Raw genomic sequence first — 19,300 nt, forward strand, 5'->3', positions numbered from 1 at the left:
GCAGAAGAGGGAAGGTCCCCATCACAGTGACATCACAAAATCTGGAAGTGGGGAAGTTGTGACTTTATTTTAAGAGGTTGTTAATCCCTCAAGCAGAAACAAATGCAGAAGGAGGGGATACTGGGGGCCGCGCTCCTTTTGTGTGGGAGCCACCCAGAGCAGGAGCAAATGTCTGGTCTTCCAGAAGGCAAGGGGTACAGCTGCATGTTTAAAATGTGTCTGCATTTCGAGAGGGCACCCATGGGGTCTTGTACACGGTTCTCAAAATGCATCAGATCCCGTCTTGGAGCAAAGTGAGAAAAATGTTGTTTATGGGGATTTGCACTTTCTCTGCGGGTGTTACTCCGAATCTGTCAGTAACGGGAATTACCAGAAGTCTCTCACACTTCAAATGAAATGACAGCAATGTCGGTTCACACGTGCATTGAAATTTATAATTCACAAAGCAGTTCAGTGTGTATATCCTGTTGGATCCTTCCAACAACCTTCGGAAGATCCAGAACTGTGACGAAGGATGTGACGCGACCTAACATGGCAAGTCTGTGGTCACATAGCTGTAGAAAGTGTAGGGACCATGAACCAGCTACTCTGCTTCCCCCTTCCTACTATGACACCACCTCTGATTCATCTTTATTTTATCCTAGTTGTGGCAGATCTGTTGGCCCCAATTCCTCAACACCCCCTGCCCCCTTATATACTCATGCTTTATAAGGTGAGTTTGCAGCCCTTCCCCTGAAAAGATCCAGCTCACTTTCCCCACCCCTGGAATCAGGGCTGGCTCGGTGGCTTGCTTTGGCCAATACAATGCAGTAGACATGACATTGCACCCATTCCAAGCTTAGATGTCACAGACGGTAGACATTCCTGCTTGTTTTCTTCTGTGCCACCTCCTCTCCATAAGAAGCTGCCTGAGCGGGCACCCTGGAGGATGAAAGACCATATGGAAGAGAGCCCAGCTGTCCCACGGCAGCTATCCTAGACTAGCCACCCCCAACATGTGGGAGAACAGCCAAGATCTGCAAAGTTGCCTAGCCAGCCTGCAGCTGACAGACGATGCCTGAGGGAGCCTGGCTGAGATCAGAAGAGGTACCAAGCTTACTTGGAGACCAGAGACCAACCAGAAATGTTCATTGTTCAAAGCACTCTGGATTTTTGGATGTTTTTAATTCAGTGGGACTATGGCAATAAATGACTGATGTACCAGTCAACAAAAAAGTGGTGGGCCCCAACCACATTCTAAGTTCTTAAGGTACCATGGCAATGAATGAGGCCTGCCCTTGCACTCAGAAGTTTACAGTCTGACAGGGAAGATAAGGCTTGGCCACTGAGAGCTATAATCTAGCGTGGTCCACAATACTCATCGCATGAGGAGTTAAAAAGTGCTGGGAATATCTGGAGGAAGGAAAAATGTAATGTTCATTTTGAATCACTTTACAGACAATCTAGTTATCTGCTAAATCATCCCCTTCTCTCATTGAATGAGATCTAAAATGACCTAAATGCATCCTGTCTTTCATAAAGACATGGACAAAAATACAGGTCTGGTCACTGTCGATTTATATTATCCCTCAAAATTGCTATTTAAATCTCCAGAGAGAACATATGACCCCCTTGTAGTATAATTGAACACCTTAAAAATAATGCTTATTGTAGAGATAAGAAAGACAATAAAATTTGGGTACCACATCCTATGGACCCTCTGAACTTTAGGCAAAATATTTCTATTAACCTTTAGCAAGTAATCCCAGTGCTGAACTACAAAGCATGTGAAATCTGAATTACTACTGCAACAAATCTCCTCTCACCTATTTTAGCTGATTCTTAGAATAAGAATAAATACATTGGGAGGGAGACAAACCATAAGAGACTCTTAATCTCACAAAACAAACTGAGCAGTAGGGAGAGGGTAGTGGGGTTATGGACATTGGGGAGGCTATGTGCTATGGTGAGCGCTGTGAAGTGTGTAAACCTGGAGATTCACAGACCTGTACCCCTGGGGCTAATAATACATTATATGTTTATAAAAAAAATTTAAAAATTACAAAAAAGGAATAAATACAAAGAGTAAAGGTAATGATGTAGAATATTCTGGACATTACCAGATAGTCATTACTTGCACAGAATTTGCAGCCAGCCTGCCTAGGCTAAATACCCTGGTCGCCTACTTTATACCTCAGTTTTCTTATCTGTAAAATGGGGATAAATACAGGTTTCTGAGAGTCAGATGAGTATAAGGCACTTAACAGGGAGGAGTGAACTAATGAAAGTTGCTAGTATAATTAGTAAACTTTCAATGAATTCAACTATTGATGAAGTTAACAATCAGTGTTTTCCTATCATATTTTTACTTTTCTATTTTAAAAAAGCACATTCAAGTTACCAAAGATCATTAACTTGAAAATTAAAATCAATAGAATCATTCTTTTCTCTTTCTTTTGGGTAAAGAAACATCTGTCCAAGTGAAAGTATGGTAACCAAAGCAGGAAGAAATATTTCTTCTTCTTATTGTCTGTCTTTTAGGTTTTTTTTTTTTTTTTTTTTTTTTTTTTTTTTTTTTACTTAAATTCAATAGCCAACATATAGTACATCATTAGTTTTTGATGCAGTGTTCAATGAATCATTATTTTATGTCTTTTTAGTCTAGTTACTATTTTGGTCAAGATGCAAAATTCCATCTGTCCAGGTCTACCTGAAATATTGGGTTAATCTGTTTTAGAGTACAGATCTATTATAAGATTTTAGAATGTATTAAAAATGTAATTATTTGGCAATTAATAAGCTAAGTGATATGCCCAGGATCCTGGAAAAAGTAATAATGTGTTCCAGTATAAGAAGTTTTACTTCCCTACTCCTGAGCCCCAGAGCATATAAAATTCCAAGTGTGAATGGATGACAATGGGGAAGAAAAGTAGAATACTGAGTCCATTATCTAGAAAGTTCTGGTCAGGCACTATGTAAATCAGAAGTATGTTTGTAGTGTTTATCAGCTAGATATTTCTGTCATTCTCTTCCTCTCCAACAAGATAATCGTGTGTCAAACTCTGGAGAGATTTTGATTATTCTAGATATCTGCCTCAACAAGAAAATCTACAGAGGTCTAAGTAGCCAATAAGGGTGACTAGTATTATTAAGGAAACAGAAGGGACATTTCGTGAGAGATGAATTTAATTAAAGACACATGGTAAGCCTGGAAAGCAAAGGAGCAAGGGATATGCTGTGAGTTTTAACCCTTATAAATGTTACAAATTAGGGTAACCACTAACTCAATACTAGCTCATAAAACGCTCTACTGGAGGCCAGCACTTGAACTTGAAGGATGGTGGAAGAAGTAGAGGACAGTGTTACTTTACACGGCATATTATGGGCCTTAAAACCAAATTTTCCACTCTTCTAATAAGTACCCCCAGGACAGGAACCCTGTCTCCCTGTCTTACACATGTGGGAACTGCTGCCTGCTTCCCCCTGCACCCAGCCCAGAAAGCAACATAGACTAGGGATTGTGAACCATCTGTTAAGTGAATATTAAAAGAATGGTGAATTTAGATGAATACATGTGTGGTGGATCCACAATAATTTAGTAAGGGGACAAGGGTTGTTCTGGAGGTAGCCCTTACTTTTTAGTATATGAAAAGTGTACTCTTCCTAAAAATAATCAACCAACTACCAAAAAAAGTAATAATTGACATCAGAGAAAGAGAAAACAATGAGTTAGGTTGTTTTGTTTGGAGCCAATGCGTCAGTCCGTATGGGCTCGATTATGCCCACCAACTATAATCACAACCACAGAGATTGGGATCGTCTTCTTGTTGTTTGCAAGCCACCCTTTGGTTTTGGCTCTGCTCCTTACCATTGAACAAGAAGCTTGAGCCAAGACATTGCCTACCCTGTGGGAGGAGGAAAAGTGAAGCCATGGGATATGTCATGGGGAGGCACAGGGGAACCTAGAGAATATTCTGGAAAATAATTCAGTCTAGTCATACAATAAGATAATTCTGATTTCTAGCTTGGTAATGATAAATATGTTTCCCACATGTCTATAATTGTCATTGCTGTTCTGATAATTTTATAGAATTGCTTAAAGGAAGAAACACTTTTGATATGCTGGGACCAAACTAGAATATGGCAAATAAGAACAATTTCTTAAGTCATTTACTATTTGTGGAAGGGAGCATGAATATGAAATCACATCTGCTCAGTCTTTCCCTAAGAGGATGGAGAGGTAAGTATTTTTCCCTTTCTCTGTCATTTATGCAAAGGCTCCCACAGATAGCACAGATAGCATGTTAATTAGCAACTTTGTGTTGAATAGCAACATAAAGTTTCCATCCAATAAGAGCTAACATATACTTAGTATGTGCCAAAACTTTTTTTAAGTGCTTTATAGACATTAACCAGATTACTATTCACAACAATCCTTTGAGGTAAGAAAATATATATATATATATATATGTATTATTGGTATTTTGCAACAACCCTATGAAGAATATAATGGTATCATCCCCATTTCTCAGGTGAGAACACTAAGTCACAGATATGTTAGGTTACTTGCCCAAGGACCCACAGCTAACAAGTGCTGAGCTGGTATTCAAACTCAGTTCATGTTCATAACCTCTATTCTAGATGGACTTACCCCTAAATGTAAGTCAGCAGGCAGCTTGTCTATCTTGCTCACTAAAACGGCACCTGATTCACAGAATATTCTCAATAAACACGTAGAGTGAGGGCAAAACTCAATGTCTAAGATATGAAATGGTGTTTTGAAATGTCTCTCCCTACCCCTATCCCTCTGGCTTCTCTTTATAATGTCCCTTTGGGATTTTTTGCCAAAGCCTTTCCTAGAAGGGAGAAAAAGAGAGATCCACTCTTTCTTTTAACAACTTTCCAATTAAATATTCCATAATCGATTTTAACAAAGCCAAAACTTTTCCCAAAGATTGTGTCATTTTATATTTCCCAGTAATATATCAGTGACATGGCTCTACTCCTCACAAAGAGTTGGTGTCATCTATCTTTTCGATAATCACCTACACTTTATCCCAGAAATTTCACTCCTATATATTTATCCAAGAGAAATGAAAATAAATTCCACAAAAACATGTATTCATAGCAGCATTATTTGTAATAGCCTCAAACTGGAAACGACCCAAATGCCCATCAACAGATGATGAAAGAGATTGTGGTATGTCCATTCAGAGCAATACTACTGAGCAAATGTAAGAAGGAAAGAACTGATCCACTCAACTAAAGAACCTAGACACAAAAGTACAAACTGCATGATCCATTTGTATAAACTTCTAGAATAGTCAAAAATTATGGTGAAGAAAAATAAGAACAGTAGTTTCCCTCAAGGGGGTGGGATAGGGTAGGGATTTTCTAAGCAATTCTGTGAAGTGGTAGAAACGTACTGTATCTTGACAGGGGTGTGGGTTACATAGATGTAGACATTCGTCAAAATATATGCAGTTTAGAGGCACTTGGCTGACTCTGTCCATAGAGCATTCAACTCTTGATCTCAAGGTCGTGAGCTTGAGCCCTGAATTGAGAGTGGAGATTACTAAATAAATAAATAAACTTTTTTAAAAAGTCTCATAGATGACAAACTTAGTTGAGTCTGCTTCTTTCCCTTCATTACATCATTTTCCCAGCACCGTGCATGACGTGTGCCAGTTATTTGTGCAAAATAAATGAGGGAAAAAAAACTTCCTGAGTCCTCCATCATTGGCAGGAAGGAAATCAGCTGTCCCAAGACGGAAGTGGCAGGGAGTCCTAGACTCAGACCCAGAGCCTGGCCACTGACAGGCGTCCCCGTCATCCTAAGGAAAGTCAGGGACCAGCAGTAGCCCAACCTTGAGTGCTTTGTTGTTGGAGCCTTTACTGCCTGCCCATGGTGGTTGGTAATTGCTGGGTTCATTGTGTGTCTTTGGTCCCTCAGGTATATTTCCTAAACCAACATGAAAAGAAAATGATAAGGGGCAAGCGCGTGGAGGTGTTTATGTTTTCAGCTGTAGCCAATTGCTTGGGACCCAAAACAAAAGCCAGTGCAGATGGAAGGATGCAAGATTATACAATAGAAACCCCAACCCCACACTCCGCTCCCAGCTGTCGTCCATTTCCAGGCACGTCGCTGACACCCAGCAATTAGCACGCCCGGGTTCTCCTTTGGAAAAGCAGTGTGAGAGAACAATACCACCAGGAGTCCTCCTGGACTAGAAAGCAGGTGAATCCAGCTTGGAAGAAAAGCAAGGTAAATGATCCTTCCCACCATTGCGTCTTACTGTTGGACAAACCAATGGCACCATGAGTCTGATATTAAAGACTCCTCCAGGGCTTTGAAAGGACTGTAACAAAAAGGAAGAAAAGGAAAAAATAAAAATAAAAAAATAAACCAAAAACAAAGAACTCCTCTCCAGCCTACAGTGACTGAAGTCCACTGTTGTATTCTATTATCTTTTCCTGTACACTTAAATTTACCCCGAAGCCTCCTGCCTCTTGGGTGATATGTACATATGCATATCTCATATCTTGACTGTCAGTGAGGACTGCCAGATAAAATACAGGACACCCAGTTAAGTTTGAATTTCAGTTAAACAGTGAATAATTCTTTACTGCAGGTACGCCTCAAGCATTAATTGGAACACTCTGAGAACTTAATTCATTTTCTTTCTCTAAAATTCAACGTCAATGGTGCATCATTTTTCGTTTTGTTTTCCTAAACCTGGCATCCCTACCCTCATGGCATCACAGAAGCGTATTTTTAGCAGTGATGGACTAAAAACGTAGTCCATTATTCAGGTGATGGCTTGAAGTGCAGTGAAATCACCTAATTGTTCCAAATGTTTCCAATTTACCATAAAAGAGAAAAATGAGCTGAAGCTCATTTACTCATTGGGTGAATGATACGAATAATGATGAAAATCTTGCTGTTGAAAGAGGTGTAGTTTCATTAACTGAAGAGTTCTGACCCTAAAAGAATTCATCACCTACTTCTTACCACCTTAATAACCAGGTCCTAGGTAGTCCAGGGACAGCACTGTCCCAGAAACGGCACAGCATAGGAGACATAATTGTCAACCTGGAATCATAGTCCCACTTCTTATTTTGAATCTCCATTGGCATCTCTGTAAAGAGCACCCCGGGAGGCATGCCATCCTTAAGTGTTTAAACACTTTCATCAGCATGACTCCATGGTTTCATCTGACTGATCTGGGAGCAGGAAGCCTAGAAGAGTAATGGTGAACACTTGACTAGATCCAAGGGAAAAAAAGGTATTGGGTAGGAGTCAACCCAAATGTTAGCATATTTCCAGTTCAGGCGTCAAACAAGATAATCCCTGCATAATAAGAGACTGCAGGAAAAGAATTAACCATTTGACTTATGATTAAATCCGTTCTCTCTCTGGGCCTGCCCTTTGTGTGGTCCACTAGCTACGGGAACAGAGAAGGCAGAAAGGTGATATGTTTGGGCTTGCTTGCACACTGGTGCCAAGCGAGGGTAGAGCACAAAGTGAAATCAATATCCTGGATTCGACTGTGTGTGTGAATCTGAGTGTGTTGGCCTATATGGGTTTTGAAGTGAAATTTAATACAAGCCAATTTATATATTGGAAAAAATATTGTTAAGACTTAATACATTAAGTCTTGTTAAAATACTACATTTTGCTTAACTTATTAAGATACAACTTTAGATTCTTCTACAACAAAATGTATAGACTACCATGTAAGAAGTGACAAGAGTCAGAAATTTTATGAAGACTCCTTTTCCTGTGCAATCTTCTGATTGTTTGTGATTATTGTAGAAATAATAAAGGTATAGTTAATGTCTTTCAGGTAGCAACTACTATATTAGCTGTATCACACACTGAATTAAACAAGACTTTTTGAGTCTCAAGCCATAAGGTAGACTATCTTGACGCACTCATTTAAAGGTAATATCCAGGTCTTGGCTGCATGTATTTTACACTGGCCAACAGACCATTGCTAAAGGGAATAAATATTAACAAATAAATAAATTCCATTGTTACTCACCCTGCAGCTATGGGGACCAATATAAAGAACCCCATCATGGATATGATTGGTTATTTTGGTCACTGGATCTAATTATAGAAGGCACTTGATTTTGTTATTATAGTAAAATATGGTTATTATATTTGTTATTTTAACCATTTTTAAGTGTATAATTTGGTAGCATTGATAATTATATTCATGATGCCCAACCATCATCACCATCCACCTCCAGAACTTTTTATCACCCCAAGCTAAAACTGTATCATTGCACAGTGACTTCCCATACCTCTCTCCCTCCAATCTCTGGCAACCTCTACTTTGTATTCTTTTCTAAGAATTCACTCATTCTAGGCACCTCATAGAAGCAGAATCACAAAATATTTGTTCTTCTATGTCCATCGTAATGTGTTCAAGGTCCATCCATGTTGTAGTACACATGGAAAGTTCATTCCTTTTTATGGCAGAAAAGTACCCCAATTGTAAGGATAGACCACATTTTGTTCATCTGCTCATCCACTGATGGACACGTTGGGTTGTTTCCATCTTTTGAAAACCTATTTAGTATGAGTGATTCTTTCCCTGCACCCTCGCTTAAAGAAGAGAAATTACATTCACACTATATCATAAACAGAGTCTGAGATCATTTAATTGCCAACTTGATTAAACAGCCATCACCACCGTTAGAGCCTGTTGGGCTGCCTATCTGGGTGGGTTCACGGGGCTCCTTTCTGCCTCGAGTACTTCCGTACCTTGAGTTCTTGCTAAATCCACCTGCACACTGCTCTGCTGGAGAGGATGAAGGGAGACTGTGGGAGGGATTACGAGCCGCTCACTTCTGGGCCATTGTTTTAAGTGGCCCGGCTCTCTCTGGCCTTGTGGATATTTAACATGGATTGTTTCTCTTCTGTGCATTCTCAAGGGCTCTCTTACATGTCTCATTCTGTTCCAACTCCACATTCCACGCAAGGCCCTTTTCTAGCACCTCAGCCCCCTTTCCCATCTCAACTCCTGCTCCCAATGGTTTATACCACAAATTCTTCAGGCTGAGATCTCCATACTTAGGCAGCCCAGCCTTATGGGCAGATTCCCTTTGAAAACAGTGCCAAGCTAACATCTTACTTGGGACTCCACAGTTGTGGCACCTTGGAGGGGGATGCTGGAGATTCCTAATGCAACTCCTATCCCACCTTACAAAAAGTCACTCATGGTCACAGGGGTGAGTCAGGCCCCAGACTGAGTAACGCATGCTCTCTGCCCCTCTCTCCAGATTTGACACAAGTGGAAGACTCGCCCCTATACCTTGGCCACTTGGCAGGGGGAGAGGAGTAGAGAAGCCACAATTCAAACACTCTCCCAAGACCCTTCTCTTCATTGCCCACTCTTGACCCTTCATGCCCTCACTGAGAATTGGTTGCCCAAGTGGCTCTTGAGCACATCTTTGGAAATTTCCCCATGGTCCTCTCTCACCCCTCACTCTGATATGGAATACACATTATTCCACAGATGGCCACTTGAGCGACTCACCTTGTCTCAACATCTGTGGCTGCTGTGGAAAATGGATGTTCCTCTCATTGAAAGTCACTTCCTTTTGCCTCAGGTCAGCCCATCCCAAACATACCCTCAGGATCCAGCTGTTTTGTGGAATGCAATAACAAAGAATACTCATATCTCTCTTTTTGGGGTATAATTTCTCTCCATGCTATCCCAGTAGATGCTCTATTAATGTTTTTAGAATTGAATTGAGACAGAAAAAGTCACATAACCAACTTAGATATGTATGTATATAATAATTTCATATTAAGTTCCTTTTTTTAAAATTTTTAATGTATTTATTTGACAGAGAAAGAGAGAGCACAAGCAGGGGAAGGAGCAGGCAGAGGGAGAGGGAAAAGCAGGCTCCCTGCTCGGAGACTAATGTGGGGCTTGATTCTAGGACCCCAGGATCATGACCTGAGCTGAAGGCAGATGCTTAACTAACTAGGCCACCCGGGTGCTCCTAGGTTCCTTTTCAAGTGAGGGAGGAGCTGCTTGCCTGCATACCAGTACAATGTCACCCTTCTGTTTAGTCTGAGGAAGAGTCCTAAAGAAGGAGATCTCAAGTGGCTCTTTCTTGTCAAATTCATTGACCTTCCCAGAGTCTTTGCTTTTCTTATCTCTGTTTTCAGCATCTAACTCGATTTGTCTCTCATCGCTTGAAATGTCTTCCCAAACTCACTTTTCCTTTGTCCTCTTCCCCTTGTCCCCCTCCCCCGGCTCCTGTCTCCTCCCACCTCTTACAGGTATTCTCATTTGAGCTTCCAACTTTTTTCACTTTGAAAATACCTGATTCTGCCCCACTGCCTCAGCCTGCAGATCAATGCTGGTGCTTTCTGCATCTTTGCCTCTTCCTCAGTGGAAACTATCGCCATGGTAATGTGATGCTACGATCTATCACAAAACGCTATCGCTTAGAACAACCACTATTTATTACTGCTCACACCTCATGGGAAGGCAGGGCACCTCTGCAGGTCATGGCTAGGTGTGGATGGTCAGTTCTTCCAGGTTAGGCTGGAGTTCACCTAAGTGTCTGATGGTCACCTGGCCACTGCTGGCTGATCTACGATGGCCTCGACCAGAACGACTGACTCTCTTCCATGCATCTTGCCTTCCAGCACACCAACCCAGGCATATCCCAATGAGGAAGCACATTTCCAGGCCTCTGCTTCCAGCAAATTTGCAACTGTCCCATTGGTCAAAGCAAGCCCTAAGTCAGAGCCCAGGGTCAGAGAGGCAGGCACCACAGTTAGAGGGTAAAGGCTATGATTGCAGGAAGAGTATGCCACTAAGACTATTAATGTTGTCAGCCCATCAACATCCCATTGCCTTCCATTTCCGCTGCTCATATCTTTGTCAGGATGCTTGTTACCTCATAGCTGAAAGGTGGCAGCCACTCTGGACTCTTCACTAACACCCAAGCAGACGGAACTTATTTCTGATCTGCCTTTGGCCTCAGAGCTCTGCCCATCTTCATTGTTCTCCCTGTCCTTTTTATCTACCCAAAATGCACATGCCTACCGCCAACAAAACAAAATGTGAGTATCTGCCAAGACCCCACTCAGGACTTCACTATTCCACGGGCTATAGGATTTCTAGCCACATCATTCTTCCTGACTCAGACACCAGCCTCTCCCCAGCCTATGGTCTCTGTTCAGTTTTGTAAGCCATATGCATGATCCGGAGTAGGGTGAGGCAAGTAAGGCACGTAGGGTACAAAATTTAAGAAAGCACTCACTCGTAGGGTCACCCAAGTTCAGAGTTGTATGTTCTGGGAGTCTCACTCCCCTCTCCCCAGTCCGTACCCTGGCCACACTAGTCACTGCGATATCAACTTTTCATTTTTCATGTGAATGGTTCTTAATATCGTGAACCACCTTCTGAGCCCGACCAAGTCCGCCTAGCCTGAGATTAGAAAATAAATATTCAGCGAGGTAAGTAGTTGCAGAGAAAGTGAGGCATTCCTGATATTTAGTAAAGGCTAGGGGGGAAACATTGGGAGAGACAAGAAATGTAGGGGAAAAGGAGGGATTGACTAACTCTGCCAAAGACTAAGATATGCAAATTTATGTCATGATAACAGGAGAATTCAAGGAAAGCAAAACCGCTGTGATGTAGAGCTTCCTTGAGAGGCATTTGCATGGTGAGGACCATAGAGAAAATTCATGAGCCCTGTCAGGGAGTGGTAGAAATTTAGATGTAGATTCATATAGCTGGGGGAATGGAAAAAGGGCCCTTAGTCCTAAGTTTTGGAGTGACGTTAAAGCAACAGGCATTCATACATATGTAAATACCTCTGACCATTATCAAAGAAAGGGAGGGTAGAGAAAGGAGACCCCCATCATGGAACCACTGTGATTTTGAAAGGAAAAGGAATTGACAGAGGGATATGACGGATTTCTGTTTAAGGACAAGGGCACTGAAAGAAGAGGTTAAAGATCACCTACAAAACTCAGTCAAGTGTGTGTTTCCTGAACATCTTTTCATTGACAAGGATACTCATGGAGCCCTGAGAGACAATTTCAGGCTTGTCGACACCCATGAGGTAGAGCCTCCATTTTCCATATAAATCTGAGAATTGTCAATGGGTGATGGTAAAATTTTTAAACTTTTTTTTTTTTAATTTTATTTATCAGAGAGAGAGAGGGGGAGAGAGCGAGCACAGGCAGACAGAATGGCAGGCAGAGGCAGAGGGAGAAGCAGGCTCCCCGCTGAGCTAGGAGCCCGATGTGGGACTCGATCCCAGGACGCTGGGATCATGACCTGAGCCAAAGGCAGCTGCTTAACCAACTGAGCCACCCAGGTGTCCCGGGTGATGGTAAAATTTTTAAAAGCACAGAGAAACAAACTAAGACGAATACTTCCATAATAATCAAAGGCCATCAAACTCTCATGTATCCTGCAAGCCAAGACCACTGTCCTCTGATGACAGAAACCTAAATGAACTCTCACCCATCTTAGGCCCACAGGAATCCTTTAGTTCCACTAAAGCTTGCCATTCCTCCAAATTTTCTTATCCTGGAAGGAATAACGTCTCAGATGTAAGTCCTGTGTGGGGAACAGTATCTTCAATTAAATGTATACGTATATATATCGTCAATATATTCTTTTTTTTTTTTTTTTTTGTCAATATATTCTGAGTCCCAGTAAGGATGTTACATGACTGGCCCCAGAGGCAGAGGGGCTGGTAACTATAGTGTGGTTCCAGTGGTGTGGCACAAGGCAATATTATCTGCTTTCTCTCTCTGCTTTGAGTAAACTGAAAACTTGGGAAGAAGATGAAATCAGAACCAGAAGGCAGGCAAGATCTTCCTTCCCGCTCTCCACCCAGAAATGCAGCCGGCTGCTGAGCTGGCAAAGGAGGGGAAAGGAATTTAAAGAAGAGGAAATTAAAATACACACCTACGGTTTTAAGTGCAATATTTTGTTTTTTCAGGACAGTTGATGTTTTCTTTCGATTTTGACATTTCGGGGCTTTGTAAGAATCTGCAGCTGAGTAATATTCTTCCAAAAGAACATTTAATTCGAAAATTAAGTGATGAATACTAAAGATTCATCTTTAGTGATGAATCTCCAGCCTTGACTGTGCAGGCTCTCTTCAACTTGTTCTTACCCAGACCTCTCGCCTGGGTCCTGACATCATGTGTTTGTGATACTCAGCAAGTCCAAGTATTAAAATTAACCTATTGCTCGTTTCCATATTGAAGCATCAACCACGGGTCTCTTTAATTCCATTCAAAACCACTTTGCATAGTCCAAAAATTATTGCTCTTCACAAGACACCAGTGAAAAAGGTCGTATTATACTTCAGTTGGTAAGGAGTTATGCGGAAGCTCGTTAATTTGCCTACTACCAGGAAAATGAGTAGCCATTACAAGAATAGTCCAAAGTCCCCAAAGCCGGCGAAGCCAGGTGCTTCCATCACACTGGGGACACTCATGATTTGCCACCTAAACTGAATTATTGAGTCTTACACTATCTAACCAATGTAAATTCCCGCTTCTCCAGCTCAGAGTAAATTTAGTTGCTTCATTTCCTTGAGCTTTCCCTGCCTGGATCCCATGCTAAAATTAGCCTCAAGGTTGGAGGAACAGGCTGGAAAGTTCAGTACCAACCCAGAATGTTTTCCGTCATTTGACCAAACCTCGAATGCTGAACATTTCTAACATTCAAAGAGGGTTTGTTTAAGTTTTCCAGTTTTACCCTCCTGGTTTCAAATGGCACCAGAAGCTGAAGAGCCAAAATTCTGTAAGGAGAAACCCTTCCAAACAAGATTCCTGGCCCAGGGCAGACCTGAAAGGATCCAGAGGCATTTGAACAAGGTAGCCGAACTCCTGAACGTCTGTGTAAGTGGGTCCTCTGAGCTCTGGTTTGGCCGATCCAAGTGAGGACAACGTAAGGCTGGGTCCCTCCTTTCAGAACAAAGCACAGGATATGAAATCCGCAAGGGTGATGGCTGCAGAGCAGAAGCAGGTCTCCCGCGGGGAGGACAGCCCATGAGGGACAACATAGGCCACCTGTAGTGCTGCCCTGTGAACATGTGGTGTGTGTGTCAGGAAGAACTCACAGGATTGATGTGTTTCCAAAATGCAAGCTAGTGCAAACTCAGCGTTTGAGGCCCCTGGAGGGGGAAAAAGTCTTCTGTTTATATCCGTGTGGCCACTAGCTTGGTAGATGAAACACACAGAAACCTCTCCACATTGTGTATCAAACCTCGACTTGTAAACTTGACCCAAACCCAGCACGTAAGAGGGGAGGTCTGAGTGACAATCTGAGAAAGCTCTATCTTGGAGGACACGAGCTGCCCTTCTTGTGGGTTTCTGCTGTCTAGAAACATCTAAAGCTCACAAAATTATGTCAAGGCAACAAAGTAGAAACATTAGACTTTTTAGAAAGCTCTAAGGAAAACACAGATCTCAAATACTGTAGAAAATGATCATCACATGTTTACCAAATCCCTACCTGTGCTGGGCTTCCTCAGGGCCACCCTTTCTAAGTGCTGATGTGTGTGGGAATCACTTGGGGACAGTTCTCAGTACGCCTAGAACACAGCCCAAGATTCTGAACCCTCACAAGTTCCCAGAGGATGTCAATGCTGCTGACCCACAGGCCGCCCTTCAGGTAGTGAAGCAGCTTATTTTACACTCTTATATTGGAAACGATGGTCATTACGCAGGTTTTCATGTCATTAGATAGCTTTGAGTAGATGAGTTGACCAGTTTCATCGATGGGTTTCAATACCTTTTTTTGTTTGTTTGTTTGTTTTGAGTTCTACCTCTCCACAGAGCCACACATCTTCCTGTAGGCAAAGTCAAGAAATACATCCTGCAAGTCCTGTCTGGCCATAGAATAAAGTCTTATGGGGATTTAAATTTGAATTTTACTTTTACTGGGCAGAGTGAGAGACTCGTGACTAAGATAACCATGCCCCATTGTGGACGCCATTGGGAGGGGCCAGGAAAGAAGTTCCGGAACAGCTGGGCCTGCGGAGCCCTCCAGTTATTTCGACCTGCTGGGTTTGCCAAGGGCAGGCTGTAGCTCTGACATCCATGTCTCAGTTTCAAATGCATCGCCGAGGTGATTGTCAGCATGGCACGGAAGTTTCTGGGTAGCACCTCTGTTGGAACACAAAGACTGAGAAAAGTATGAAAATGCGTTCTACAGAGGGATAAGTTAGCAGCATTGTCTTTTTGGAATTTTAGGCCACCTGTTTTTTTTTTTGAGGTCCCTCTTTGCCTCTCCTTTCTGGTCAAAGAATCTGCCTTACAGTTAACATGCTCAGAGACAGTGCACAGAATCACGGAAAGCAAAAGCCTAAGAGAGAATGTTTTGACGGAGTTGGACTGCTCAAGGAAGTTTATACATTAAACTTTGCAACGGTGCATCTTTCCACCTTTGGTGGTATTTTTATAGAAGCATTAAAAATAACACCTGAGCATATTTCCCCCCTAATCGTGGCACGTAGAAGCAATAGCCAGTTTGAGCAAGGTTGAAAACTGCCATCCAATGACTTGGCAAAGCCACAGTCAGTCGTAGCCACTTGGGTACAACTCCCAAGCCAGGAGCCCAGGGTCTGAGTCATTTGCAGGAAGTAGGTCACAGGGTGTAGGTCAGTGCACAAACTTAAAGAATCCTCAACAGTTCTAGCTAAGACAGGATTGACTATTCCTCTAGGCGGCTCACTGACAGCATATGTGTCTTTTCGTCTTGGGTTCCTAGGGAAGTGATAAGGTCAAGTTCACCAGTGGCCGGCTGAGGCTCTGCTTATTGTCATGACTTAGAGGATGCCAGAAAACTCCAACTGTTGCCTCACCAAGCTGTAAGGTTTTGCTATGGCTGGTGTGTCTGATAACCCAGAGGAAGGCAAAGCAGCCCAGCCTGCAGGCCTTCCACTCTGCCCCCTGGTGCCCCGCTGGAACTCCGGCCCCGACAATCACGAATGATGACAGCATAAGATGAGGCTTTAGCAGACCCCAGCCTTACGGCCATCTCTCAATGTGACCCGTCCTACGGAGACTCTGCCGGGAAAGATATCTCTTCAGCTCTAGTGAGGCCCGCAGAGAGAAGCCAAGAATGCAGGCAGTCAGCTGACACATCCAGAGCCTCCTTTCAAGCATCTGGACACCTAAGGTTGAAGGCATCTGGGGAGTTTCTAAAATGAAATATCAGGATTTATCTGTGTCGCCAGCTGAATTGCTAAGTCATTAATAAGTCTGAGCCAGCTCTGAGGTGGCAGCTGCATGTTACGGCGTTCGGCTCGTAAGAGCCTTCCAGGGAGTTTACGTACAGAGGAGAGAAAAGAGCCTGACGTGGGGTCAGACCCAGACCTGAGTTCATCAGGGAGCACAGGGACATAGGCTTAATTATCTTCACGAGGGATTTGCACTGAGAAGCAATAGGAAATATCACTGTGTTTGGATAGGAATAAATATCATAAAAGAACTACATACATGATTATTCTTTTACTAACCTCACACCAGTCTAGGAGAAAGCAGCCTCTTGAGTTTCAATTCCTGCCTTAGTCAAAACAGGAGTAAGTAAAAATCATGTCTTTTCCTTTTAGAAGACCTGTGCCATTTGCCCTTGAGCACGTTATTGCTGTGGGTCTGGGCGAAACCGGGTGGATGAGGGGAAAACCGAGGGCATCTTGTGACAGTTCAGGCTCTCGAACATGTCTGCCAGTTCTGCCTGCGCAGCTGGGAATCCAGGGCTGGCATGTGAGACCCACCACCTCCGTTGCTCTGGACCGTGTACACGGAAACGCAGTGTGTACGTGGGGCTGTGGCGGAGGTATGGAGAGGTTGGCAAAGTTAGTAAAAAATAAATGAGGGAAGGAGACTTTTTCTTTGTCTTGAAACTGCACAAAGCACACTCTTTTATTTGTTAGCACTTAAAGGCAATGAGCAGGAGAGAGAAATAAGTATGTGTGCCCACATGTAAAATCTCCCTGTTTTTAGCACCTCCAAACGTGTCTTCTCCCAAAGGTGGACGATGAGCTACAGGATATTCTTGGGTCAGTCGCATGAGAAGGGGCTTGCTCTGGGGAAGCATCCCTTCTGGTTCCTCTATCTGCCGTGAAGTCTTCTTAACTCACTCCAAGTGTAGGTCTGGTAGAGCTAGACGGAGTTTACCTCCAGGTCCGAATTAGCCTCTTGATGCCTCTCAAAGTAGAGAGACGCAAGGCACTGGACTTTCACAGGTGAAAACAGAAAAATAAACTGGGGCAGGTTAGCCACTGGCTTTGGCTCAAAATACAGGATCTCTCTTTTCTTTGTTTGCCTTCAGACTCCTAATTTCAGTGCGTGCGTAAGACGCAACTCTGATTTCATCTCTTTACTAAAAAGATGTTCATTTAGGAGGAATAAAAGCCCATAATTTTGCTTTTATTACAGAAGCCTTTCCATCACAAAATTAAAATGCTTCCCCTTTTTCTCGGCTTTACCGTATCAGCAAGTTGCTAGACCCTTTGAGGGGTCAGAGTCTCCGCAAAGCATTTCCTTTTATTTTGTTTTTCCTTTTATAGTTTCACTTAGGCTGTTACAGTCTTTACCAAGGGCTAGATTCTCCTGAGCGGATGCCCAGCGTCTTAAGCGATGGGATCCACATCCTGTCTGAGCAGAAGCCTGATGCCAGGGTTGAATTACTATTGAATAAGCAGCAATGAAATTGTTATCAAAATAATCAGTAGTTCCAAAAACCACAAATAACAACAACAGGACCCAAGTTGTCCTCAATCAGCAAAGACCATCGATATAATAAGAGACTGAGTCACTTTTCTCTACAATCCCTCTCTTGCAAACTCTCTTCGGCTATTTTCTTGCACAGCTTGGGGGAGGGCAGGTAGGGGGAAGGAAGGGCATTGCTCAGAAAGTAAAAAAAAAAAAAAAAATTGACATCACTTAAGTCACATGATTGGCAAGAACCAATTAAGATGGGCTGTGGAAAGGGGAACAGTTAAATTTGTAATTTGGGTTGTGTGAAAACTTCTTTGGGCCTCATAAACAACCACAGAACCACAAGTTGGGTAGGCTGGCAGTGTCAGAAGACTGCGCCCGGCGTAGTGGTCAGCAAGCAGGGCGAATCACACTGACTGCAAACCACAGGGTTTCGCAGAGTGGTGAGCATCACCAACCCACAGCCAAGACGCCGCTTTCTTTCTTTCTTTCTTTCTTTCTTTTTTTTTTTTTAATCTTGAACAATTTGAATATTTGTTTTCACAAAGGTACATTTTTCAGAGGGCTCAGGGAGCCCCAGAGGTAAGGGGGGGGGGTAGCAACAGAGATGCAGGGAGCCATGCTGGGGCGTGAGGTGACAACAGTGACCTTTCTTGCTTTTCACTCCAAAGGTGAAAGAAATCATTGAATCCCCCGCCTTCAGAAGAGGGTGCATTTTCAGGAGGAAGCGATGGCTTCAGACAGCATATTTGAGTCATTTCCTTCATACCCACAGTGCTTCATGAGAGGTGAGTACGCTCTGGTCTTTTGATTCCTACTTTTGCTCAGTTTGGCAGATAACGAAATGGCAGCGCTATTGTAACCCGGGGCACGTAGCTCGGGCCGATTCCCCGTCTGTTTTGTGGAAAGAATTCAAACTCGGGCGTATGATTACAAGGCTATTGGATTACTTATTCATCAGATGGCAGCTCTTCAGAAATGTTTTAATAAATACTTAGCTAAGCTGTTGAAGTGTTCGGTCGGTGTGTGAGAACTTTGTCAAGTGCAAGTAAGTTGGGCTGCTCCTGATTAAGGTCAGAGAGATTAGAAAACTGGTGAGAAGCTCCCAGGGTTTTCTTTTCTGCCCCTTTGCCTGCGCCGAGGGTCCTGAGCTCAGCACGTCCAGGGACCCACAGCGCAGCCGGCCCTGGAGTTTAGCATGGGCGGGAGGCGGAGGCCAGGCTCCCAAACACACGTTAGACCGGCCTGGGGACTTTAGGGGCAAAGTGGCAGGCAGCTCAGTTGTCCTCTAAAGGCAGAGAGTACAGGAGATAGGCGGGTTTGACTGGGTAAAAAATACCCAGGATGGGGCCTCACTGTGCACTGAGGCAGCCAGCGTCTTTCAAGGTAGGAAAAGAAAAAAAACGCCAAGTTGTCGTGTACAGAGGTCTCTCCTGCAAAGAGCAATGAAGAAGTTTCCTAAGCCCAGCGTTGTCTCAGCTCTGGGTCTTCAGATCCCGCACTTCCATTTCGTAGGAACAGCCAGTGTGGAAAACCTGTCTGCAGTTTTGCAATCGGCCTCTTGAAAAATGTGCAAAGCTGTAGCCGGAG

At 43.1% G+C, this 19,300-nt stretch overlaps 1 protein-coding gene across 9 annotated transcripts in view; it reads left to right on the forward strand.

Moving 5' to 3' along the window:
- The first annotated feature begins 1,332 nt into the window (after nucleotides 1–1,332).
- The window catches only part of RUNX1 (RUNX family transcription factor 1), a 264,881-nt gene continuing 246,913 nt past the window's right edge, over nucleotides 1,333–19,300 (forward strand). For 4 of the 9 annotated variants that reach the window (XM_004757543.3, XM_013058880.2, XM_013058878.2 and 1 more), the window contains exons 1-2: nucleotides 18,021–18,292; nucleotides 18,382–18,498. In XM_004757543.3, coding sequence (XP_004757600.2) covers nucleotides 18,441–18,498 — 58 coding nt within the window. In that variant the 5' untranslated portion in view covers nucleotides 18,021–18,292; nucleotides 18,382–18,440. Of the gene's footprint in view, nucleotides 1,410–3,012; nucleotides 3,182–4,069; nucleotides 4,220–5,932; nucleotides 6,245–18,003; nucleotides 18,293–18,381; nucleotides 18,499–19,300 lie in introns of those variants that run through there. The other 5 variants (XM_004757540.3, XM_004757539.3, XM_004757545.3 and 2 more) reach the window with 5 other exon arrangements.

This window comes from Mustela putorius, unplaced genomic scaffold (assembly GCF_011764305.1).
Source record: "Mustela putorius furo isolate JIRA1106 unplaced genomic scaffold, ASM1176430v1.1 tig00000765_pilon_pilon_pilon, whole genome shotgun sequence".
Lineage (NCBI taxonomy): Eukaryota > Metazoa > Chordata > Mammalia > Carnivora > Mustelidae > Mustela > Mustela putorius.